General features: G+C 36.1%; 2 protein-coding genes across 4 annotated transcripts in view; both read right to left on the bottom strand.

Moving 5' to 3' along the window:
* The window catches only part of CCDC138 (coiled-coil domain containing 138), a 33,604-nt gene extending 15,293 nt beyond the window's left edge, over positions 1-18,311 (bottom strand). The window contains exons 1-13 of one of the 2 annotated variants that reach the window (XM_026034462.1): positions 18,256-18,311; positions 17,605-17,665; positions 16,568-16,709; positions 15,770-15,882; positions 14,508-14,692; positions 12,977-13,135; positions 9,955-10,074; positions 8,603-8,680; positions 8,418-8,528; positions 6,962-7,126; positions 6,051-6,167; positions 4,870-5,062; positions 947-1,123 (exon numbers count right to left, since the gene is read on the bottom strand). In XM_026034462.1, coding sequence (XP_025890247.1) covers positions 947-1,123; positions 4,870-5,062; positions 6,051-6,167; positions 6,962-7,126; positions 8,418-8,528; positions 8,603-8,680; positions 9,955-10,074; positions 12,977-13,135; positions 14,508-14,692; positions 15,770-15,882; positions 16,568-16,709; positions 17,605-17,665; positions 18,256-18,309 — 1,675 coding nt within the window. In that variant the 5' untranslated portion in view covers positions 18,310-18,311. The remainder of the gene's footprint in view (positions 1-946; positions 1,124-4,869; positions 5,063-6,050; positions 6,168-6,961; positions 7,127-8,417; positions 8,529-8,602; positions 8,681-9,954; positions 10,075-12,976; positions 13,136-14,507; positions 14,693-15,769; positions 15,883-16,567; positions 16,710-17,604; positions 17,666-18,255) is intronic. The other variant, XM_026034463.1, reaches the window with a different exon arrangement.
* A 1,488-nt stretch (positions 18,312-19,799) lies between these two features.
* The window catches only part of RGPD4 (RANBP2-like and GRIP domain containing 4), a 32,698-nt gene continuing 26,537 nt past the window's right edge, over positions 19,800-25,960 (bottom strand). For both annotated transcript variants that reach the window (XM_026034460.1, XM_026034461.1), the window contains exons 22-29: positions 25,476-25,568; positions 24,345-24,538; positions 23,494-23,725; positions 22,839-22,937; positions 22,533-22,678; positions 21,804-22,077; positions 21,317-21,651; positions 19,800-20,251 (exon numbers count right to left, since the gene is read on the bottom strand). In XM_026034460.1, the coding sequence (XP_025890245.1) occupies positions 19,946-20,251; positions 21,317-21,651; positions 21,804-22,077; positions 22,533-22,678; positions 22,839-22,937; positions 23,494-23,725; positions 24,345-24,538; positions 25,476-25,568 (1,679 nt within the window). In that variant the 3' untranslated portion in view covers positions 19,800-19,945. The remainder of the gene's footprint in view (positions 20,252-21,316; positions 21,652-21,803; positions 22,078-22,532; positions 22,679-22,838; positions 22,938-23,493; positions 23,726-24,344; positions 24,539-25,475; positions 25,569-25,960) is intronic.

The raw sequence follows: 25,960 nt of genomic DNA, 5'->3' as shown, positions 1-25,960 counted from the left end.
TTAATAAAAGTATCTTTACAGCTACTAGGAAGTTGCAATCCTTTAAACCACTGAACCTAAATAATTTAGTGTAAGAGTGCACTAACTGCATGGTCAGGAAAAGAGGCTAGAAGGTAGAATAAAACTTATGTTAAACTTTTTCTGCCACTTATCTCACTACAAAATGGTTGGTAATTCAATGCTGCTCAATCTCAGGACAGACATACCACTATTTTTGCCACTGTAATACAAGACGACAGAATAACACCCTCTCCTCTGATCTAAGACAGCAAGTGATTTTCATTTAAGAAGTAATAAGTTTACTCAACATGGCACTGGAATGTACCTAATAGTAGGTTATCATATACTATCATACATTTAGCCGTTAGTCACTTGAGAAATCACCTTGACCTTTCAAAGGGCCAGAGCAGAGCAGAATCCAGTGAAAAATAACCATCTCCTGTAGACAAGCTGTCTCCTATTATTAGGAAATAAGTAGGGATGAGCTGTTCACTCAAATCAGGAAAAGATTTTTAGTAAAAGTCCTAATTTTTTATATTCATCTGCTGTCAGGTTTTACATTAAATGACTGCTCTAGTAAAGCCCAATTTCAAAGAAAAGTATTCACTGGCAAAAAGACAGCAAGCTAAAACAGGTGAAAGAATTGTAGCCAACACAAAGAACAAGAACAACAAGAAAACTCACACCTGTAAATCAGAAAGCAAGCAGGGCGAAATAGAAAACACATATGCTGAGAGGGTAAAGAAAAGACAAGGAACTGATAGAAATTCAGATATACGCTTTACATTTTTGGGGTATTTGCATGACAGAAATGAATGCTAATATTAGACCTGATTATCTGTACAGAGGAATCACATTAATGTTCATTTGGTACTTATGCTTACCTCATCCATTTTCATAATTTTATTAAAATGGTAATTAAAAAAAAAGAAAAAAGCAAATTTACCAGATTCCATGGTCATCTGAAGTAATCCATCAAGAGCACTGGAAAGCAGACCTCTACTGGTTATTTTTAAGTGATTTAATAAGACGGGCACACATTGGTACTCCAAAAATAAAGACTTTCCTTCATCTGTCTTCAAGTCTATGCAAAGGGAATCAAACGCCTGAGCCAGGTAGTCTGCTGAAAGACACCAAAAGACAAGCAGAATATATATATAATATATATAATTACAGTTCTACTAAACAATACACGAATAGCTGTTCTGAGAGTGGTGCTGCAGATATTATACTAAAAACAAAAAACAAACCAAACAAAACTATACAGCTAAATGGCTAAAGATATTCCATTATTTTAAAGAAATCCTATACCTTCATTTGCTCTTTAACACATTTGTTGTGCTTTAACTCGAAAGACTGGACAAAAAAACTGACTAAAGCCCATAAATCAAAGAAAAGTTAACTTAAAAAAATGGAGTCTGTACACTGTTTTACATATGAGAGGGGAGGGGGAAAAAAAAAAAAAAAAAAGATGTCTTTTGAGATTGAGATTTTGCCATCTGGACAACCTCTATCAAAGGAGCTGGACCATTTGAATGAAAGCAAGTGCTCACATTCATTTCCAAAGAAATTGTTAGATGTTTAAGTTCCATTGCATACATTACATATATCCAGCCACTTTCAATGTACTAAGTTATACAGAGAATTTAGATTAAATGAATCTCTTCAATTTTCTAATTTCCTGATTTTAAGTCTGACTTAGCAAGTACAAATAACATTGGTCAGTTGAAGTTAAATAGCAAAAAGTTAAATACATGGAAATAATTTATCCAGCAGCAAAAGCAGAAATGCAGTGCCACCTGCTGGGTATTGAAACCGTGAAAGAAAACAGAAGATACATATTTAAGCTAAATGTACTACTTTGAGTAGGTCATTTGTGCCATTTTGTCATTTTTTCCTATTAAAATTCATACTTTTGGGGTTTTTTCTTTAGTTTTTTTTTAAACACATATTTAACATAAATAATAGTTTTCCCTTTATACAAGCTAGCTGCAAAAAATAACCATGAGAAGCTAACTTGATTCACTCTAATCACCAGCTTTCATCATTTAGGATAGGCTTCTCAAACGACTATTTTTAGTATTGCAATTGCTTTTGCATCAGTTTTAGCAAGCACTTCTGGAAACGCAAATCTCCATTTATAATTATTATGCCTCCACAAAACATACTGAATGAAATTGCTCCCTCCAGTAGCTAAAATGCTCTATTTTTTTTCCACTAAGGTTTTCAAGGTATTCTTTGAGAATGTTTAAATCCTCTATTTACTGTAAATATTCACAATATATACAGAGCACAGGTCTATTAAGCATAAAAACACACCACTATGCTTATCCACTTAATCCAGAGGGATCACTTCCAGGAATGAGAATGCTGTTCAATATGAAAAGAATTTAAATCTTTTGCATCCCTGGTAAATGTCAATCAGGCTGACAAAGATGACAGCAGCTCTGTTATATGAATCTCTGCTTCCTAAGAACTGGCCCAAAAAATATAGAAAGACTGAGAGGAAAAAAAAATCATGTAGAAGACTAATTAAAAAAAACCACAGATGCCCAAGTAGGAACTGTCATTCTGTCATGGCTTTGCAATTGGAACATCTCTATAAATCCCTTCCACCTCTTCATGTTACCTGCCAAGAGGATGCAGGGTCTCCCATTTTCAAAGACAAATTATAATACAGAGAGAACAAAAATACAATTGCCAGATAACTCAAGTTGGAGATCATCTGGTCCAACCTCCTGCCCAATGAAGGACCAGGTTTATCAGCTTGCTTGTGATTACGGCACAGGGAAAAATGATTGTGTTTTGATGATACCAAAATTATATTTAAAGTATTTTCAGGAAAGAAGAATAAGGAGCTTGCAACATGAAGATCTGGAAATGGGTTATAGAAGTATTCTCTTTTAAGACAGCCTTGTACACCTCATTCTTGGATAAAACCCCTGTTCCACAGCACTACATAGGGTGAGTGATTGCATATAGGCAACTATTAACTCTTACTCCTGTCCTAGAGTGCATCTATCTGGTGCTATATAAAGAATATTAACACCTTTTGTTCACCACTTTTCCCAAAAGGACAAAAGGAATCTGAAGTCAGCAGTAAACAAATCAGTTGAAAACTGTTGCTCTATACTTTGTGTTTTCCCCAGCTTTCTTGAACTCTGTCCTGATACAGCCTGATTCTTGTTAACTGGTAGTGTGTACTTTAAACTTTTGCCTTCTTTTTCAAACTCAGCTCACAGGGAAGACCCAGTCTCACCTATTTCTTTGCAGAATATGTAGGTTGTAAGTAGAGAATTCTGTTTTACACCACAATTATGTATCTCTTCTAGTGAGATGTAAAGATCCTGGGAAGAATATTAGAGAAAAAGGAAGGGGAATAAAAAGAGTCTCTCATCCTGTAGTTTGTTTGATTTCTTCCCTATCCTCTCCCCATCCTATAAAACCTATATATGAATATAATGATTTGAAGATCATCTAGATGATCTAGAATCGAAAATTACAGCAGTACTTTTAGGCTTTACTGCCTTTGTGAAAACTGTTCTGGAAGCTCTACTTCCTAAATAACATAAAGGTAATGGAGCAAGATATTTAGGGTTCATAGGGGACCTATCAACTCTGCTGCTTTCATGCTGATGGATTCTTGTTGCACTAGCAAACAAGATTGCTTTACAGAGATCAGTCGATCCATTATTTAATTAAAACAGTTCTGTCAAACGAGAAATCTAATGGTAGAAGTTCAAGACAGACACTTTTTTGGATCACTCATCAAATCTGCAGGTTTCTGATTTAGGAATTGTTAAGCAATTGTTAACTGAAATAACTGTTACTACTGTAGCATTCAAAGAAGGCATATTTAAAATAGAAATAGAACCTGTTTAAAGGACCAATATTAATCTGTAACTTAATTTAAAAAATGTTACCATACACCAAATCAACTGAAGCTTTACTTCCCAGGGATCAGACAGAAAAGGGTCCAAGTTTATGTGTCTTCTCAGAGTATTCAACACTCGTGGTTCAACAAAAATAACCCATTTTTGTCATGTTTTTGAAGAAAGTGCTTTTAGTCCTTTCGGAGAATTTCTGTTTTCAGAGAAGGCCCTGTTGAGATGATCTGTCACAGCATTCTGGGAGCTGTACAGTGGAGCAACTGTTAATGATCTTAAGAAGAACACTATTTTCAGAGCTGTATTATCTCTTTATAACAGTAGATATAGTCTTACTTGTCTTTGTTAATATCATATATTGCTATACTATGTCAGACTAAGAATTTTTAAAAAATGGAAGAAAATACCACTTTTTTTTGTTACACAGGTGGTTTTGAACTCTGAAGTATCTTTACAAAAAGAAGAACATCAGTGCCTTTGCTACTGAGGCAATGAAGTGAGAACCAAACGAATGGCAATTTTGGAGTAGCATTTTTTAGTGTTGATAATGCTGGATGGGGAGCCATTCACTTGGATGAACTATACAGGAGAGGAGCCCTAACACTGTGTAGAATTCATAAATAAGACATCAAGTTGCACCCCTCTCTGCAGTAAAGATCTTGGAGATCCAAACACTCTTACAGTGATAATTTGACAGGATTACTATCATTATTTTTTCTTCCTTCTTCTGAAAGGTGGATCCCTCTGACAACAACAATTTATATCAAAGTGATCATATGCATTACGAGAGGAAAATTAGTAACAGCAAGGCTTGTATTCATTCCAGCACATTTTGCCTCATGTGGTGTTAAAATATGAATAAAACACCCTTTACAAAAAAAGCAATCAGACACTACAGTGCAACTGAACTGATAAGCCCTGCACATCTACTTTTTGTGTAGACACAGGATTGCAAGCGGAAGGCAGTGAAATTGGAACTTACCTTGTGTCACTGTCTTCAGAACAATTAAAGTTGACAGAAACCTCAGAGGCATAAAGGAACTCTTAAAGAAAGCTGCTGATTTTGATTTACTCTCATTAGACTGTTCAGGAGAAGCATGCAGCCTTCCCTTACTTGTCGTGCCTTTAAAAACATCTTCACCAAGTCTCCTCATTGTTGATGCCATTGCTGCATGCTGTTAAGGACAACGCATTCAGTGTAAACATTTTAAACACATGAAAACTCAGTGTTTTATGTACAGGATATGTTCTACTATGGATTAAGCTAAATGCTTTGACACTCTGTCACAATATAATTCTATGCAGCTGCACAGCAAGACCTGCTGGCAAGGGCACCTTATATGCTGACATCTGGTTGTAGAACAAGCTGAGTTTCGGTCAACCCTGCCTACCACAGTGTGCTCCACTTTGTGGGGCTGCTGAAAGTTATGGTCTCTGAAAGCATTTACAGAATCAAGGTCTAAATACAAATCCTAGCAATACTATACAAGATCCTATTAGATTTTTCAATATAAGCTATACCGAATCATTACTTTGGGACAAAACTTACTACCATGCATGTTTAAAATACAGTTTTTCTTATAAGCAGTGAAACAGCTAACTCTTCTACTGCATTTCAACTCAAGGTATTTGCAAGTTTTCCCAGCTCTTGTCAGAACTACTGATAGTGCTACAAAATACTGACTGTATCCTTATACTCTGGTTACTCTCTTTTTCTTTATCATACTGTGAAATATTTTCTTACATTGTAGCAGTCTAGTCTAAGGAAAAAAAATGGATGTTTTGTGGTTAAGCCACTAAGCAGAGAATAAAGAAGTCTCAATTTATTTTTTCCTTTGCCATGTCTATTTCAGTAAGTTCCTTTCACAAAATGGACCTAAAGATACTAGTTCACAAGTTCTGTGAAGATATATGTAAAAATACAATTTCTGAGATGCTTAAATGCAAGAGAGATCACCCATACGTGTAAAAATCAATCACGCATCTGTAGTAAATAATATGAATTTACACTTTGCAAAGAGAGAAAGATATGTATAATCTAAAGCACCTATTTTCAAATATATTTAATACTCCTGTATTAAATATATTTGAATAAAAAAACAGGAGTATCATCCGGGAATGAAGTATTAAAATAAGGTATTTTAAGAAGACTACTTGTTTTACCTGCATACCAGTGTCTAGCTGTCTTATAGACCAGTAAATAAATTTCATCACAGGTATATGCAGTTTAGAATTCACAAATGGCATCCACTGGAGTTGCTCAGCAACTACAGGCAAAAGCTGAAAAACATAAAAAAGTAAAATTACAGGCACTGTATAAAATTACTGTGCAAACTAACTAAATTAACTATGAGTTCATAATTTAAAAAAAAAAACGCTGTTTTTCTTGGAGAATAATATACTGCAAATGTAAACACTCACTGGGCAGAACTCATCTAGATAACAGGAACATATTTTTGCATGCGAAACTATAAAATTAAAAGCCTATTTATATGCCTAATTCCACAAGCTCAGCCTCAGCGTATACAATGCCAATGAATATTTTTAATATAATGAAAAAAATTAACTGTAAAAGTAAATTTTCTAAACATACTGATTTTCAAATGTTGGTATCTCCAGAAAGAAGAGTTAAATATAGCATTAATATTATTTTTATAAGTCACTTACTGAACCTTTCAATATAAGTATTAAAGAATTTTAAATTAGACTTGCACATTTCCTTAGGTAAAAAGTGTAATACATAAAATATTACAAAGAAAATACAAGATACTATCATCAGACAAAACTCACTTGAAGTAAAAGACGATCTGAAACTGAGCTCTAGATTCACTTTTCCTAAAAGCAATCCATATATATACACACATACATGCACACACACATATAATTTTTAATATGAATGAAAAATAATCCACTGTATCTCATTGCTGGAATTAGCACTGATTTATTAACATGACCTTTTTTTTTTTAACTTATTACTAAAACATGTATAAAACAGGCAGACATGTTATAATCAAAAAACAAAAACCCCACAGAAACCCAGGCAAACAATCCAAATCTCTTGGATTCATATTTACCTTCATACACTTCTCCTGAGTGTAAGTTTTTTTGGAGTTCTGGGTAAGCAGAAGTTTATGACTAGCCTCTTTTTCTTCTTGTGTTTTTAATTTGCTAAGATGCTGGTCCGAGATCCAATCCATAAGAGCAGTCAAAAGCTCATAAACTTGCAAATTCAATGGGATCTGTAATTAACCCACAAAATTAGATATTTCAGTTTCCAAGTTTCTGTTTTTCTAAACCCAACTATTTTCCATGGTAACAGGCTGAAATAATCAGTGCACTAGTCTGGAAACATTTTGCACAATTTGAAGGAAGATGTGCCCAATAAAATCTGGCAGTTGTTATTTGCAATGGTTTCTGGGTGCAAAAGAAATGTCTGCATACTTTTTATTTCCAGACACAGTACCTACACTGATTAATTTCATACAATACACCATTATTACAATTTAACTGGGTAACTAAGATTTGAAAAGAAAAAAAGAAAAAGAGTAAGACCTCATGAAATTGTCATTCTGACCCTTTAACGTTACTGCACTGAAATACACTACAAAAGATACAAAAAGATACCTAAAGCCAGGCTGCATGAACAGTTCTCTGAAGACTTTTAAAATTTTCTTGTGCTTAACTTCATAGATCAGTTTTACTTTTCACTCAGAACCGTAACTCATGATACTATTTTTATTTCACTCATAACCAGAGCACATTAAGATGTATGTACACATGCTGTTTACATAATATCTGCATTGCTGGCTATGTAGAGACATCCTCTTAAGGCACCTGATATAGGTTAATTAAGACGGTATAAATACCACTCTCTCTCATTATACCGTTTAGTCTCTGGCTGGAAAAAAATCATTATCCACATGGAAGTGTTGGAAGAGCACTACCAGAGGACTTGCTATTAAATGGAACAACATTAAGTGGTATAATGTGATGATTCTGAAAGGTAATCATTCTGCAGCTATGTAGGAACACTGCATTTATTCTCTTTCCCACACTGAAGACCATTTCTCAAAAAAGTAACAGCAGTGTAATCAGCTCTGGCTTGCAAAATTATCATCCTTACCCGACAACTCTAACTACTAACTTTTTGAGTTACAAGAACAATGCTCACACTGTGGTAGTAACCAGAAGGCATCAAGTTTTGCTCTGATACAGCAAAATAAACTATTTTCAGCATAAGCAAGACACAAATTTGAGAGAGAGTTAAGGAGTGATAAGGTGAGAATAAAAGGTAAATATACAATAAACAACAAATATATAACAAAATTCACCAGACATTATTAGTCTATTAAACTTAGTTCTTCCAGTGAACTGTGCTTTCTCCCAATATAATCTGTATCTTTCATTATTGTAACTAATTCACTCATAGAATAAACTTAGAAGCTACATTTTTTAATTTCTAGCAGGTGTAAAGAATGTTCCACGATTTAGTTTCTTCAGAAACGCTCTTCCACTTTGTCCAATTCTTACCTTAGCAATTTTCGATGTTACTGTTCCTTTTTCTTGCTTGACAGGTTTACTTTGTTGCACCACTTGATACACATCCTTAGACTTCTGTACTGTCAAAAATTCATGCTTTCTCTACAACAAAACATTGAATTATACTTCATTTGTTTACTCTAAAGGAAGCAGGTATCTGTAAGAACAGACTTTACTTGTAGATTCTCTAAACGAGCTTGTACTTTTCTCGCTTGACCTTCCAGCTTCTTGTTCAACTCTGTGACGTCACTTAACTGAAAGAATCAGAAAATCATGTCAAATATCTGTAGATTCAAAACCTACTACTTTACTTAATTATCAACCTAAAATCACTTAATGCTGTTGCTATGCAATTGAATCATTTAAAGATCAAGTTTCTTCTTCCAAGTATGGGCAGTTATAAGAAGAAAATTTTTATCCACCTTCTTAGAAATCAAGCTAATTTGGTGGCCTGCAGCCTATCCTATCCAGTTTCTATGGGAAGAATAAAGACTATAAATGCCTATTGAAATATAAAGGCAATACACATTTACTGACATATAATTACTTTTTCATAAAGAAGTGACACAAAGCTGGAACAAAAAATTCAAGAATAGTCTATATTCAGCCTTGGAAAGGGATTCTCAGGATAAAACAATTAGACTGACCACATCACAAAAAGTGCTTGGCCTGTGAGAAAAAAAAATGTAGGAAACTACTGTCTCCATTTAAATGTAAGAAACATAATCTAAATACACATAGAACAGTATAATTATCACAGAATTACACCATTTATGTTGTCAGTATCTATGTATGTACTATGTATGTAAGTACCTATGTATGTATGTCAGTACCTATGTTGCAGATCTTTAACACAAAAAACGTACCACTGTGGCACAAACTGCCAGAAGAGAAATGCACAACTCTTAGAGAAACTAGGAAGCAATGCAGAATTTTATTATACTCAGAGAATGACAGCAGTAATTGATTCAGTGAAAGATCAGCTGTCAAATGCTTTAGATAACACTTTGTGTGTCAGCATTTTAGGTCATACTTAATATTTAAATGAGGGCAAAATTCAAACTCTGTATTACTGTAAATTACTGTCTCAGCTTGTCTTTAACAATCGAAAAAATATTGCTTCAGTAAACAGAACATACTGAGCAATCACAAGCACTGGAAATACGCAGCCTATTTTCGATTCAGTGGAGCGAGCAAAACAATTCAGCACGGAGTAGTTCTATTACATTCTAGAATACTTGCTCTCCATCCAGTCTCAATTTGCTCACAGTATGAAGGGTTTTTCTTCCTAAGAGCCAGCTGTTGCTAGCTGGTCAGAGGAACAACTTTTCTTTTTTTAAATACTGTGAAAGATCTGACAGACTAAATTTTAAGTACTACAAAAAGGAGCAGAAACTTCTCTCAACCAATGACGTGACTCGTCTGACAGAAACACTATTATCATCAGTTTCACAAATCCAATATGTTTCAAACATGCAAGACTGCTGACCATTTCAAACTACTGATCCCAGGAAATAACTAGCCTTGCCTGTTTTTTTAAGGAGTCATTCCTTTCCTTCAAGGTGTCAAATGATGATTTGAGCCTCCTGTTTTCTTTAGTTATTTCTCTCAAGGCTTCTGTCAGTTGTTTAACTTCTGCTTCATGTTGCTACAGAAATATGAGATTTTATGAACATGTGAGTTAACAACGCAGTATTTTAAAAACAACTCTAATATATTCAAGTACCACTCTAGGGCTAAACCAGCAGGATGAACTTTCAAAGAACAAATCTGTAATTCTGTATGGTCAAGTCTGCACATGATCAGGACAGGAAAAAATAAGAACATCCATGTATGGTCTATTGGTCTTACGCTTTCTAGGTTCCACCTAATACCAATCATCTGAACATCCACATTCCTTATATAAATAAGAGAAAATTAAGGATAAAGCTCATTTCTAGTACTGATTTTTTTTTCCTGTATCCATCTTAACAATTAAATTCAACTGTCTAATACTTTTTCTATAGCCTTGCTTTCAGGCAGTTAAAACCATTCTGAACAAAAAAAAAGTCTAGCTTTGAACAGATTTGAAAAGCTAATGTAGGAATTGATCAAACTTGAGGACAGTCAAAATAATCACAGCTGATCACAAATGCAGATAGGAGTTTGCTTAATCTAGGGAGAAGATTGACCAAAAACATTAGACGTACTCTAGAAGAGCAGAATTGTAAGAATGAAAGGTTCTTAGAGGAAAAAAAAAATGAGGTGAATTAAAATATTCATTTTTTCCCAAATTACATTACATACTGCTTTATAAGGCTTGAGGATTTAGGGCTTGGATAATAATTACATAGTGTTTCACTGTGCCTGAGCCATGGAAATTAGACCAAGAAGATTACTTAAGAGTTTTTAATAGTTTAATAGCAAGCCTGCTGAGCATCTCAGGGGATCAGAATTCAAAAGGCAGTTATTACACAGATGAAAATACACCCTATTTGAGCCCACAGCTTTTCAGAAGTGTTTGTCAAAAAGGCTTTAAAAATCTAAATTTTAAAGTTTCTAAAAGTCATTTCAAAAAAAAAAAAAAAAAAAAAAAGGTCCAGAATTGTTACTGAAAAATAGCTAGTTACACAGACAGCAGGCATAGATTTCAAGAATTCCAGGAAACTTCAAGACTGAAAAAGTACATATATTTTTAAAAGCAGATAATACATATTGGCCTTTCTACTACATCTCATTCCTCTTCCATACATCATTTTTATATTACTTCCTTCAAATACTGTACATAGGTGTAACAAAAACTAGTCATTATATAATAAATAAAACCACATTTTTATTTCAAAGCTCTTACTAGAAAACAGAAAAATAATCTATGATGGCATTTCATGATCCATTAATATATGTTCCAAATGCCTGAACTTCTGAAGCTTTGACTCTCTAATTTCAGTACAGAACACTACATGCCACCCACACAGTTTTCCTGACTGCATTCGGCTTTTTTATTAATCCAGTCCTTTCCTCACTGAGAAGCATGATCTGAAACCCACTAGAAAAAAAAAAAAACCAAGATGACATCAACTTAAATAGCTTTTGGATAAAATTATTTCACATTTCCCTCGCTGTCAACCTAAATGCCTTAGTTCTTCTCTTTTCCTTCATGGACACGGATAAAAAATATAGTTTCTTAACCTCTGTGGTAGCTTTTAGATAGCTGAAGATTGGCATCTTCCTCCTTGAATCATCCTATATGTTAATACCTGTGCAGTTGTTCCTCCTCTTGTATCTGTGCCCACGATATTTCTACTCAGATTTCCCACAATTTACTCATGCTTGGAGTAGCAGTCTTATTTGTTTTCAGGCCATACCTTTGATTAGTTTAATCCTAACCATTTCTTCAAGCATAAGTGATATTCCCCGAGTTCTACAAATTTGGTGTGATCTTTAACACCATTTATTACCATAAATACTAAATGGTTCTGAATCCAAAGGAGATTCTTCCAGAAGCACAGTGCACATTCTTTCATCTTTACTGTGAAATACTGGCAGTTACTATCTCAGAACAGTCTTCCAGTAAGTTTTCCAACAACTATAACATTTCATCTACATTATATTTTCCTAACAGGCTTGTGAAAATGTCAACTGAAATTGTTTATAAAGCTTTAATGAAGTTAGGATATATGCATAACTACTAGACCTCTATTTCACCTTACTATAGTAGACCAATTCAACAACTTGCTTATGATTTAGTACATGCTAATTATTTACCACATTGTTTTCTTTTCTCTGCTTTCTCCCCTTCCCTATCCAAAGCTGAGGTCCTGTTCTAGTTCCATCAGTACACTTTTGCTTTTTTTAAAGTATATTCCATCCTCCCTTCACAGCTTATAGGAAGGCTCACTTGCAGACTTGAAAGAAATTTAACTTCACCATTTGTGGTTTTGACACAAAGTACCCGCACTTTATGGACTTCTCTTGGCAGTCTGGATAATAACCAAAGGTTTTTACAAGACTTGATTTCAGTAGAAAAACCCTGTAATAAGTGTTTTTAAATCTATTTCATCTCACAGCAAAATCATAACATTTGATTTCCTCCCATATCCCCAAGGTTAAGTTGATCTTCTCTTTCTTTAAAGATTTCGTGATTTTTTTTTGCAAATACTCTTTGCAATAGCTATTATGTCCTAAAATCTCACCCTCCTGAAATGTTCCCAAATCAATCTATTTCAATTACAGCTGATGCAAAGACATTCACATAAGCTGCAGCTGTAGATTCACAATAATCATAACTTCTTTCTCCAATATATGTAATGAAGTTGTATATTAAAAAAAGGTTATCTTTCAAAATTATAATAGTAAAATATGCTTGTATCTGACCTAAAAGTGCCTTTCTGAAATAGAAATGGTATCAAAACTATAACTAATATTTTGTACTTTTACATAGATAGATCTGTCATTTTAGGATTTCTCACTTGAAATAAGCGTGCATTATATCCTTTCAACACACGTCAAGATCACTATATACAAAATAATGATAAGTATAGCAATAAACAGTATAAAATACATTACTGCACCTCTTTTATTATTCGAAATTTTGTATGTACTTCTTCTTCAACGCCTCTTATCTTAGCCAAAGCTGCTTCATGTCTAAAAAGCAGCGCTTCCCGCTCAGTCAGGAAACATTCTCGTTTCTGGAGTTGCAGAGCATATTCCTGCTGCACTGAACTTTCTTTCTGTATCAAGATAACATTGAAATGCCTTTAAAAAACATGAAATTTATCACAGTTTACACTGACTTTGAATGTTTCCCACAGAGGCATTAACTTTTTGGTAAAATCATACAGGATGTTACCAAATGGTTCTCTAACTAAGAGTATTCTAATGGCCATCTTACTTCAACTTCCCCACCCATTAACCCAAACAAGACAGTGGAGTTATCTGGCTTCCCGAAATACTCCATGTGGTTGTTCAAGGATCACTTCAGGCAGTCAAACTCTTCTGAAAATTTTGCATAATGATAACCATAAGACAGAACAGTCTGAAGAGGCTGGCTGCCCTGAGCACTGCTGTACTGGCTTGTCAATTCATGGGAAATATCTCTTGAAAAGTGGTGGGGTAGAGAGGAGCAGAGAGTAAGTTTCATCCTATATGGTGCAAGCCACCTTGGCAGGCAATTTAGAAGAAACTTGAGTAATTTTCCAGAATAAAGCCAACAGAGCACATAGGGGGTTCTTTGCTTAGTGACGTAGGCCTGCCAGGAGAAAAACCACTGAGAATTGCCACTTGGTAGAGGAGGAAAGATGGGGCAGAAGAGGGCTGTGCAGGAGGTGAGTACGACAAGGACTCTTGATCTCCCAGAATGAGTAGAACAGTTTCAGGCAGGCTCTGGAGAAGCAACACCCGCAGACAATGCCCAGCACCCAGGACGATGCCCTTGGATGCAACACTGCATCCAAGTCCATTCAAAGATCCTCAAGCTGAGGAAGTACCTTAGCTCCTGCTCTAACCACTCTGCAAGTTAAAGCACTACTGCTAAACCAGTGAATAAATATCCTCCAACTGATAGGGGTAACTTAAACTACTTTGCTCTAAAGGTTTTAGAGCTCACTTCTCCTATCCTGAAGAATCTACTTTGAGTTACATCGGAACGCCAGGGTGGTACCCATGGCGCCCATGTTCTCCAGGCTGTGGAGCATGAGCCTGTGATGTGGAACTCTGACCACAGAGATGCAAGGCCTGCTGTGATACAAAACACAGCACAGCAGACCCTTTCAGAACTCAAGCAATGCTTGCAGTGAGAAGGCACAGAAGTCCAAATTCTGTGAATAGATGGTTTCCAAATCCCACAGTTCTCCTTCTCTAACCACAGGAGAATATATGTCATTAACCGCATCATTAGAGCATCATGGTATTTACGAACTCCTGTAATAACTCCATTGCTAGTAAAAACTGCAACACATTCAACAGTATGAATAGTAAAAAGGGATTAGGTGACGAGGCAAATGACAGTGATTTATCATACTAGCAATTTCTCAATTCTCCGCTAAAACCAAGCATCTCTGTACCATTACTCAATGAAAATGTTAAGGTTGTTCTACTTCCCACCTGGAGCTTCTGATGTATGACAAATAATTCATCATATATCTGACTGATGTGAGGTGGTATTAAGCCTCGACTATTGCGTTTTTGAGTTTCAGTCCCATTTACTCTCTTTCTTATCAAACCATTGGTATTATTCTGGTCACTACATGTTTGTGTATGAGCAGCCAAATGAGATGAAAAGGTGTCACCTAGGGAAGGAAAACACATTTTACATTAAAAACACAGACTTACATAAATAATTATATGATTGTTTTTCCAAAAGCAGGAAAACCTATTTTTCACATTTAGAGTGACCAGTAAAGAGCAAGAGGTAACAAAATGAAGAATTAATGTAATCATCTCCTGAAGAGTAATGGAGAACTGCTCAGAGCTACCTTCTATAACTTGTTCAAATCCATCAGTGAAGTTTTTTGAATAAAATGGTAGCCTCTATTCAAAATACAAATCCCACAGACATCAGTGCGAAATGTGTGAGCATGGAGTGAAAAATAATGTAATGAAAAGCTCTTAATATTTTTGTACAAATGACTACCTGGTGACTAGATCTCGGTCTAACATTAAACTAACTGAGCAAGATGTGAGAAACTAGCCTGTTAGGGGTTGTTTTGCTGGCTCTTTCTACATTTACAGATCTGCCTTCAAAATAATTCTGCAATATACTTCTAAACCTAAAACTCTCCAATGAGACAGATCTGCACTGATCACAAAGTCACCAACTCCTCCAACAGTAGCAAAAATTTCAAATGTTTACAGTGAATTAATTCCAGCCGGTCACTACTATAGCATTTCAGAAAGAACTTCCTGAGTTAACCCAGTGATAATGGATAACCTTCTCTCACCATCTAGTGACAGGTTATGATCATTAAAAAACCAATTTTATTGAGTGTTTTTATTTGTTTATGCAGCTAGTTACTTTTTTTTCTTTAAAGAATCTACTTCTTAATTCACATTACTAAGAACCCAATTCACATGAATTCAGAACTGAATTCATGAATAGAATTCACATTATTCAGGCCATGTGACTTTTAACAGTTGAATTTTCATATTAAAAATGTCTTCAGTATTGCACAAAACCTCTAGATCTCCTTAACGAATTCCAGAGGAGCAACTCATGCTTACATGAAAAGTTACATCTGAAAATTAAATTTTATCTGATTACTACATTTATGAACTGAACAGAAATACATTCAGTAGAAGCAGAATCTGATATTACATAACACAAAATTATAGAAGAAAATTTAAAACTGTTAATTAACATTTGTTACCTGTTTCCATATACGTAGCTGTATTTTGAACTGCATTAGTTCCAGAGTCATTAATATTTTCTTCTCCTTCAAGCTCATTTAATTCATGAAAAGAATCTTGCTCATCATCAGAGCTAAAAAATACAAAGAACAAAAACTTGAAGTTATTCTAACATATTCAATATATATGCATTGAGAAAAGACTTGTACAAAAATGTAAGCATTGTTCAATCTAAGATTTTAATAACTGGCTGCAAATAAACAGCAAAATTACATGACTTGGATGAAAGGCATTGTTATTCTCAAGATTATGAACACAACAACTCATGATGTTGGTAACTTGAGAGTAGTAAAAATAAATAGAATTTCCATGCTGTAAACACATGTACATTCAATTAAAATAAACTTCTCTCTTCACCATCCATCAAAACACAGGATAGCTCAAACACGCAAAAACCTTTTAGTATGTGCTGTAAAGCAGCCTTAGAAATGGATTTTTTTTGGCTTTTGGAATAAAATTCTCTCTAAAAATAAACTTAAAAGCATTCATCAGGTTAAACTGCTTGCTTTCCTCCTAGATTAGTTTCTATCACTAAATTACAATCTCCGTGTTGAAGGGAGTATGAAAATATTTCTCCTCAAAATCTGCTTTTAATACTTCATATGTGGGTCACTTAACAAAAAAAAGCAGAAATCTTAAAAGAGATTCTGAATTTATGGTCTGCATACGGATTGGTCTTAAAATCCTGATGTATTAAGATGATTTGGATTTTGGAAAGACAATAAATAATACAGAAGTGAAGACAAAACAGCTCTTACCAATCCAAGTTTTTTAAATGTTGTAGAAAATCATTTAATGATCTGATGCTGTCCCTTCTTCCACTTTGTGTAATAAATTCTGACTGTAAAGAACAACTGGATAATGAAACAGCTGTATCTTCAGGGGAGCTGTCCATGTCACCTGTGAAATATATAAAACAGGAATAATTTTATCACATTTGAGAAGAGGACTTTGAAAGCCACTGGGCTTAAGAAGACAAAAAAATACTGAAAGTAAACAACTGAGCTGCTTCTTTAGGAAGTTTTTATTTTTATAGCTGATAACTATTCTTAACATTTCTTTTTTTAAATAAGTTGATTTTTATATTCAACATTACGTACTGGCTAGTTCTTCAAATTTAGCTCTATTACAAAAAACTTATTATTAGCAACAGGAATAATAATACTTGATTTTCTATATATCAATCCAACCATCAATTTTCACACAGTTTCAATGGACCACACTAACTCCAAGTTCTCTTTTTGTATTTGACTGAAATGGGGTTAAAGAATTTTCCAGGGATGCTACGAAGGAACGCTGAGCAGGCAGACCAATGCAACTGCTTGCATTAAGTATGATTTCTTTAGAAAATCAAAACAAATACAGTTGGAAACAACATTAGTTTTCAATTCAGATTTGTCTTTCTGAAGTTTTAAAGTCTGTGTTCATATGCTAATTTATCTGTACGTAAAGTCTGATAATACACAGTTTTTCATGCTATCTGTGTGCACTAGCAAGGTGCATTTCTCAAGAAGGCTAAAGGTATTCTAGATATTAAATATTCATCTTTACGTTAAAGGCAAATAAATACAGTGTGATGAGGTGGACTGAAATAAGACTGAACCACAAACAGGTTGGGAACCAGTGTTAACATTCCCAGGCCAGTTCCCAGATTACACAGACTCCAGCTCAAGAATTTCTCTCTATTTAAAGTATTCAGTGAGAAAATACAGAGCTACTTAAATAAATTCAGGAATATAGAGCTTAAATGAAGATTTTCCCTAAACAAAAACATATAAACATGTTTTCCTGTTACCTTTGTATGCTACGGAGCTTCCACTTTTACATTTGCTATGCAGTACACTTGAAAGACAATCCTGAAACAAAGCAAAGACATTGTCCCTGAAATTCTTGACTATATTACAATGTGTCAAAATTTACTGCTGTATTTTTTCCTATCATTTTTTTCCTATTATATACCAAAACGAGACATACTAGACTATATGCAAAATCAATTAAGGGTACACTGAAAATGAGCAGAACTAAAACAACTTTTGTGATCTCCACTGTGCTCCACTGCATCTGTGCTACATGCTAAATGTATTTTATTTCTAAATGTATTTTATTTCTGTAAATATTTCTGCATTTTCGTTTCTGTATATTTAAAAAATAGCTTCTTAACAAGTTTACAAAACGCACAAAGTAATTCTAGCTTTCCTTTCTTCCACGCAGAAGAATTTAGAATCTTAGAACAGTATTTGAGATCACTGTTATTTTTTTAAAGACAACTCTGTGACTTAGAGGTGAAAACTCCCGGTGAAGAAGGCGTTAGGGGAAGCGCGCGAGGGGCCCCTCGCCTGCTTAAGCCCCATTTGGGTTTCCCGCCCCGCTGGCGCTGCCCGGCTCTTCCCCCAGGGAGGCTCTACAGCCTCCCCGCCGGCTCCGCGCACTCCCGGCCGCCTCTCACCGCCGCCGGCGCCCACTCGTGCTGCTTTGGGGGCCTCCGCCCCACGCCCGACATGGCGCCTCCCCGCCCGCCCGCGCGCCAACCGCCGCCCCGCGGCAGTTGGGAGAGGGGGCGGCCCCGCGCATGCGCCCTGCTGCTGCCGCCGCACTGAGGGCTGACGCGGGAAGGCGCCCCCTGCTCCCCGCTGCTCTGAGTACCGGCGGGTACTGCCGGAAAGCAGAGCACTTTCTTATTGTCGCATTAGTATATATCGTACAGCTCAGGACGGCAACAGAGACTGGTTTTTTTTTTCTTTCTTTCTGTGATTGCCTCCAGGGAATAATGATTAACTGTGAACTTTAGTGCAGTTTCTTTTAAGTTTCATTCATAAGGACAGCTTTAAGCACCTGATTGTTTTTGCTCTGCAGTTCTGTGCTGGAACTAAGTGCAACATGACTGTTCTAAAAAAAAATGTTTCTGAATAATAAGACACAAGTTGTATACATGTGAACTACATTTATCCAGTTGTGTAATCAGGTCAGAAAAGTCTGCCACAGCAAAGAGAACTATTTATCGCACTGAGCAAAAATCTAGGAGACTCCCCTCTCTTATTTGCAGCAATGCCTGTGCCTATGTACAGGTTGTACATAGTATGTAAAGGTTGGAAGTGACCTCTAGATCAGCTAGTCCAACCCCCCTGCACACGCAGGGTCACCCAGAGCTTGTGGCACAGGGCTGCATCCAAGCGGGTTTTAAAGATCTCCAAAGGAGGAGACTCCACAACCTCCCTGGGCAGCCTGTTCCAGGGCTCTGTCACCCTATCAGGAAATATTTCTTTAAGTTCCTTTGGAACTTTTGGTGCCTCACCTTGTGGCCGTTTCCTCTAGTCCTATCACTGTCCACCACTGAAAAGAGGCCGCCCCCCTCCTCCTCACTGCCTCCCTTGAGGTATTTATACACACTGATCAGGTCCCCCCTCAGCCTCCTCTTCTTCACGCTGAACAGGCCCAGCTCCCTCAGCCTTTGCTCACAGGGCAGATGTTCCAGGCCCCTGATCATCCTCGCAGCCATCCAGCAGCTCCACATCCCTCGTGTATGGGGGAAGTCCAAATTTACAATTCATCAAATAATTTAAAGTTACTTCTGTGCACAAAGAAACAGTGAATTGAGAACCTGAAAGGTTTCATGAGCAAATCTGAAAAATGAAATCCTGCGGTAAAAAGTTAATGCAAGAACTGCACAATAGACTTTACATAGTGAAATACTCTTCACAGAAATGTCAAACAGCACAAAATGGCATTTACATGCCAGCTGCATGAGCTGTCTTCTTGCATGTTTTCAAGGGCCTATAGTTTACTAACCAGCAGTTACCTAAGCTTTCCCTATTGAAAACTAATAAAAAAAAGGACAACTTTTCTACAATCTAAAGTGAAGACAGGACAGTTACTTTAATAAGACTAAGATTTAATTTTTAAAATTTAACATTTAATACAAATATGTCAGGATAACACAAGTACACCTGAAATATGCCAGTGTCTCAACTTTTATTCAACATGCAAAAAAAAAATTACAACACATAAAAAACAACCATAAGCTGTAATTTTACATTTATACATCAGAAATGTCCATTTTGAGAATCTGAAATAATTAGTCTAAACATCTAAATACAGATTTTTATCACTAGAACATTTGTGTACTCAAAGCAATAATTCTATATTTGCCCACAGTCTGTAATGACAATCCTCCTGCTTACTGACCCTTTGGGAGAACCAAAAGATCCAATTTTTTTCACAACATCCATTCCATCTTTCACAAATCCAAATACGACATGTTTGAAGTCCAAGTGTTCTGCTTTTTTAAGTGTTATGAAGAACTGAGAATTGTTTTTATCCCGGCCCCTATTTGCCATTGACAGCAATCCAGGACCAGTGTGTTTCACTTCAAAATTCTCATCTTCAAAATCTCCTCCATAAATTGATCGCCCGCCTGATCCATCATAGTTAGTTATATCACCTCCCTAAAAGAAAAACAACAGCACAGCATTAACTCACAAGTCTTGAAACATCAACCAACTGCATAATTATAATCTCTTCCAAAATAAAGATTTTCCTAGGTTAAAAAAAAGAAAAAATTGATTTTTATATGTATTGTATTTAGTTCTGTATAATATATCACAGCTTTAATAATTTTTCTTGTGATGTTAAAGCAACAGGGGGAAATGAAACCCTAACAACAGCACGTTGTCTTCTCTTGTTTATTCTGACCACAGCATTTTATCCTCCTGCCTCTCACAGTGGCCATTTCTCTCAGGCTGCCTTTCTTACTATCTGCTTCTGTCACTTTGCCCTCATAGCTAGGACCTGGGACTTGTAGGACCCGTATCAGGACCTGTTCTCATTTAGTCCCTACAGTCACAGTACTGACCATCTGAGCTTAAATTTAAGTCATGATTGCTGTCAGCAGCTTTTACCACATTCCTGGGCAGACACTCTGAAAGTACAGTCTGTTTGGACAGCAGCTGCTCCCAAAGAGCAGTATCCTGCCTTTCTGCTAGGCAGTATGCTTCTGGCTCCCCCTAATTTAATTGAGGTCACACTCACTGAGCTGACAATACAGGATATTGCATAAAAAAAAAGAAAGCCTTAATTTTAAAAGCCTCTGTTTCCACCTAGGGAAAGAGCAAAGCCAAACTAATCTTAATTTTATGTGACCTTAAAAGGTCACTTACGCTGCAGGGTCACAAGGTGCAGGAGTTCAACTGTTTTAAGAAAGTGTAGCTCTTTATAGGATACAGAAGACACTGAAACCAACTTAGACCATAAATGAGGAAATAAAGCTTTCTTCCCTATCACAAACATAGTAGTAATGTTTTGTTTAAACTTGTAAGGGGCAAGTTTCCCATTGAGTTCAATTACGAACTCAATCTGGTTAATTACAATCAGAAGGGTGGATACTTTGTTGATCCTCATGACAGGTAGTGTGTGGCAGGAGGAGGTAGCAGGTGATGAGTGATTTTTGAAAAGTGCCACTGTCAAGTTGATTTTCATTCTCAGAGAAAACTTTTCATTTTCTTTTTACTTACCTGACAGACAAAGTCAGTAACTATTCTGTGAAACCGGGAGTTCTTGAATCCAAATCCTTTCTCCCCTGTGCACAGGGCCCTAAAGTTTTCAGCAGTTCGAGGGACAATGTTTGAGAACAGCTCCATGGTTATATGTCCTAATGGTTCATCATCGGCTGAAACCTCAAAGTACACAACAGGATTGGTGTCCTTTGACAATCCTGCTGTCAGAGACAAGTGACCTTTCTGTAGTTCTGACATATCCAGCTGACATTCTTCAAATCTTCTCTTGAAAGAATTGGCCAGTTCTTGGCTTTTAAATCTGACTGCAAGTTGTTCTACTTTTGCTTCGCCATCTGAAAACAAATGGCAGACAGGTTACTTTTGCTCTATTCAGTAGAGACAAATAAGAATAAGCTTACATTTTATATAGTCTCTTGGGCAAATTGAAACCGCAAAGACAACAGAAGACCTAGAAAGTGCTATAAAAGCCATCCAAACTACTCACCAGCATAATCTGTGGCTGTCCAAAGTAAAGCATTGCTTGATGCATTTGAAAACACTAAATTCATTCCTTTGGTGATAACATGGTTTGCACAGACCTTAAGAACTTGGTCCCTTCTCATTAGAACTCTATAGCATTTCTTCTGTGTATGGAAGAGGATCTTGATCTCTCCAACACCACGCTCCTTCCACTGAGAGACTTCTCTGTCCCATCTGAAAAGTTTTGCCCTTTCTTTGAAGAGAATTTCTTCATCTTCTTCTCCAGATTTTACCTCCACCTAGAAAACAGCAGAGAGTACTTGAGATTTTCCAGAGTTGCTGTCACCAGCATTACATGTTGATTATGTTTAGTTGGGTTACAACTAAAAGTAGCCCAACGTTTTCCTTCCTCCAGCTATTTTGTACATACAGTCATATTCATCACATAAATGAAAAGGCTTGATTTGAGACTTTAAAAAGATAAAGAGTTAAACAAATTCCAGTGTTTGACATTAATTCAAGTACCAAAATATTTCTTCTCCATGCTGCACCTTGTTTTTGGTTGGGGGCGGGAGATGCGGGAACAGATTTACAAGTGTTTCTATATGGTCAGTGCAAGAAACAGAACAAACATGCAAAAGAGAAAGCAAAATTGAAACTACCCTCAAACCAAAAAACACACCCTCTTGTCTCTCTTGTTTTATTTGCAAATGTACTTACTTTAATGTCCCTTTATACTCTGGAAATGTCTTACCTCTGGCAAGGACACAATTGGCTCAAAGTGGATATCATCACTGTGCACAACCTCGTCATCACTACCGCCATCATCATCATCTGCTTTCCTGGCTGCCTGTACTCCAAATACAGTTGCTCCTGTATTTGCCCATTTGAAGTTTTTATCTACAATCAAAAGATATACATTTAAAACTTTTTCTCCGGGGTAGGGGGAAACCTACAAAAACTTACAATACTATTAACAAATCAACAGAAATTTCTGCACAAAAGTATAAAGCATGAAGCAAAAATGTAGCAGAGTGTGTCTCGAGTCAGTTTGACTCACCTTTGGAGCCAAAAGCAAAGTCTCCAGAGTTTTTGGAAGCCAGATCTGCAAATGACAGGCCTGAAGTATTGCCGAAACCAAAGGAGATGATTTTGTTTTCTATCAAAGAAGAAYAGAAAGTCAAAGGTTTTTCTTCCTTTCTTAATGAGAAGAATTCTCATGTCACATAGTCACAAGAGTAAATTGGAGAGTCCCTACAGTGTTTTCCCCTTCCAACAAAAAACAACTTAAGTTTTGCATACCACTATCACAGTCATTTTTCCTAGTTTAAAAAACGAACTAAAGAGAATCTGTCACGTAGTCTCAATGTGCTATTTTTTGCATAGCCACAGAGCTCTATTAAGTATTTCTGATGTTTTTAACCTTCAATGAAMGTATATAGTGCATGAATTGTACAACAGGGAATAGCATTCCTCCTTGGTAGTGCCATTTCAGAATGCACTAAAATTTCATGTATATATGCAATTTGTTCCCATCTGTGGTTTTAATTTTTGCATTAGACAGGTACTCATGCTTCTAATTTGGTTATTGGTACTACTTCTGATCAACAGAACAGCAATACAAGATAAACTTGTCTGAAAAAACRCTTGAAGTTCTTACTCCTACATCCTCCAAAAACAACACAAAAAAACCCAGAACAACCTCTGGACTTTACCTTGTGTTGAGTCTGCACAGTCTGAGTCACCTTCTTTTTTGGTTGACAAATCTACAGGTTTGTCATCACTTCCTGACGAAACCTGAGAGACTTGCACTGTTTCTGTGGTGGAATCTGGTTCTTCGTGTTTCGGTGCTGACTGGACAAGTCCTGTCACCTCACTGGTTGATGGAGTAGGTACTTCCTCCTTACAGGTACTGGTTAAGTCACTTGAGCTTGTAACCTCATCTTCCTGAAATTCATAAGTAACAAAGTAATCAGTAAATAAGTTAGAAGAGCTATAGTGTTCTTGATTTTTCAGAATTGCTACTTACCTCCTTCATCCAGTATTTTTTGGAGGAAACTGATAATGAAATAAAAARTAAGCTGTGCCCATGCAACTACACTAGTTAGTTACACTAGTACCATASGTGACTACTAAAAGTCTGCTGAAATTCAGGTGGATTCAATCCAGAAACAACTAGAGATTATGTGCCCATATCATATTCAATTAAATAGCCTCCTGCATTTACAAAAAGTGAAGATAGGGGAAGAGAAGAGCTGAAAAAACAAATAACAATTCTTAAAAGCCTCGTTGCTCAAGCCACTTTCATTACACTTGGCACACACCGAACATTAACTTGAGAGGGCCCTTGCAACAGGACACTTGATAGCTTTCAGAAAGGGCAATTTAAAGTTTCTTAGGGAGAGAAGGAAGTACAGCTTTGAGTACAAACTGCTTGGAYGCATAAAATCCCTCCCAACATGTTTACGCAAGTGTTAAAAGTATGCCAAGTTGCACACACTTGACAAGCAAATGTACAAATTAAACATAATAAAGAATTGTCTTGTAATAAAAGTTTCATTCATACTTTAATTTCTTGAATTTCAGCTTCTGTCTGGAAGTCTTCTGGACTGTCATCCTCAGTATCATGGCTAACACCACAGAAAAAGGTTGAAGGAAGCTGCAGAGATTCTGCTTTAGCCTTTTCCTCAGGAGTTGGTTTCTTTTCCCAAAGAATAACACATTCTCTTTCATTTTCCACTTCACTTTCCCCTTTGATGCCTACAGCAAAGAATATGAATTAGTGGGAAATGGTAAAGCAGTAAAATATCAAAATAGTGTCAGCTACATCATACATAATTTAATGATACCTAGAACATCTTAAAGTAATACTTCAACAACTTTTCAAATAGCACTGCTATTTGAATAGTGAATTGGAAGATCTTAGTAAAGCTTGTTTTCTATTTCCATCAAGATGCTTTCATGCAGCGATGAAGATCTCAATCTGCAAGTACCACTAGTAGCTTCTATGAAGGCTGATATATTGTGGAAAGCGTAAATATGAGCAATCTCTTAATAGTAATGTAAGAGCACTTATYCTCAAGAAACTCCATTTATTAAAGTTTGTATAGATATTTTTCTAGTTACATAACACTGAAGTTGCAGACACAGCAGAAGGTAACCCAAGCATGAGAGAAGCAAATCCCATCTTCAGTGGTTGCACTGTTACTCTAAAAACACCGAATACAGTTCTCATTATATGAATTCTTAATAGTTGCAACTCTTATGTTTACCGTTAGCCTACTGGCCATCGGAGAGAGTAGCAGATACTTACAGCTACTGCAGACATCAACAGCTTCAGAGGCTTCAATTAACACGTCTGAAAATATCTTGCAAAGCTCAACTTTACATATTCAGAAAACAGCCAGAAGTCTCAGGGTAGCAAAACAGTTTAATGTTTGTGCTTACTGATTCTCCAAAACAGATTTTTCTCATTCCGGAACCAATTACTGCTGAAGTAACAGTGCAACATACCAAGCTCAGTTTTAATTTTCATATATATATGACAAATACATATTTTAAGGAGAAACATTTCTGCTTGTGGTATTATTTTGTCTAAAAACTATCCAGAGAAACACCAGGGCAACCCCAGAGCCACAAACTTACAGCTTAAGTTTCTGCACGAGAAACATATTAACTATTATGTTTTCAGACATACCTTCCGTAGAATCCCGTGGTTTCCCTTTCTCTTTTGAATCACTGGGATACAGTCTTCCATTAAGATTCTTAACAGCAGTTTCATAGTCTTCATCTTAAATATAGGAAAATTCAAGTTGTCAGGCACCTTCTAGGCACCATCAAATCTTAAGTCCATCAATCTCACCAGCTAACAAGAACACCTGGATCCTATATTTTCAGACACCTATATTTTCAGACACCTGAAGCTTCTATATTTTAGAAGTTTCACAATTCCCGTATGTTTCCATTTCCTATTCCGCATACATCTGCTTTAACATACCACTGATAATCATAAAAATCAAGGCTGAGAAAAGTTATGTGGTACAGAAAATATTCTTCATTGCGTATCAAGTCATTATTAGGAGAATGATGAGACAGAACAGAGAAGGGATAGGACACATTCATAAAAACTGTCACGCTTATTGGGTATTTCTGGAAGAGGGAAGCCCTCTCCTATTGGATACA

Source organism: Nothoprocta perdicaria, unplaced genomic scaffold (assembly GCF_003342845.1).
Source record: "Nothoprocta perdicaria isolate Ctin4 unplaced genomic scaffold, notPer1 scaffold_144, whole genome shotgun sequence".
Lineage (NCBI taxonomy): Eukaryota > Metazoa > Chordata > Aves > Tinamiformes > Tinamidae > Nothoprocta > Nothoprocta perdicaria.
This window is presented reverse-complemented; position numbering and strand designations above follow the sequence as displayed.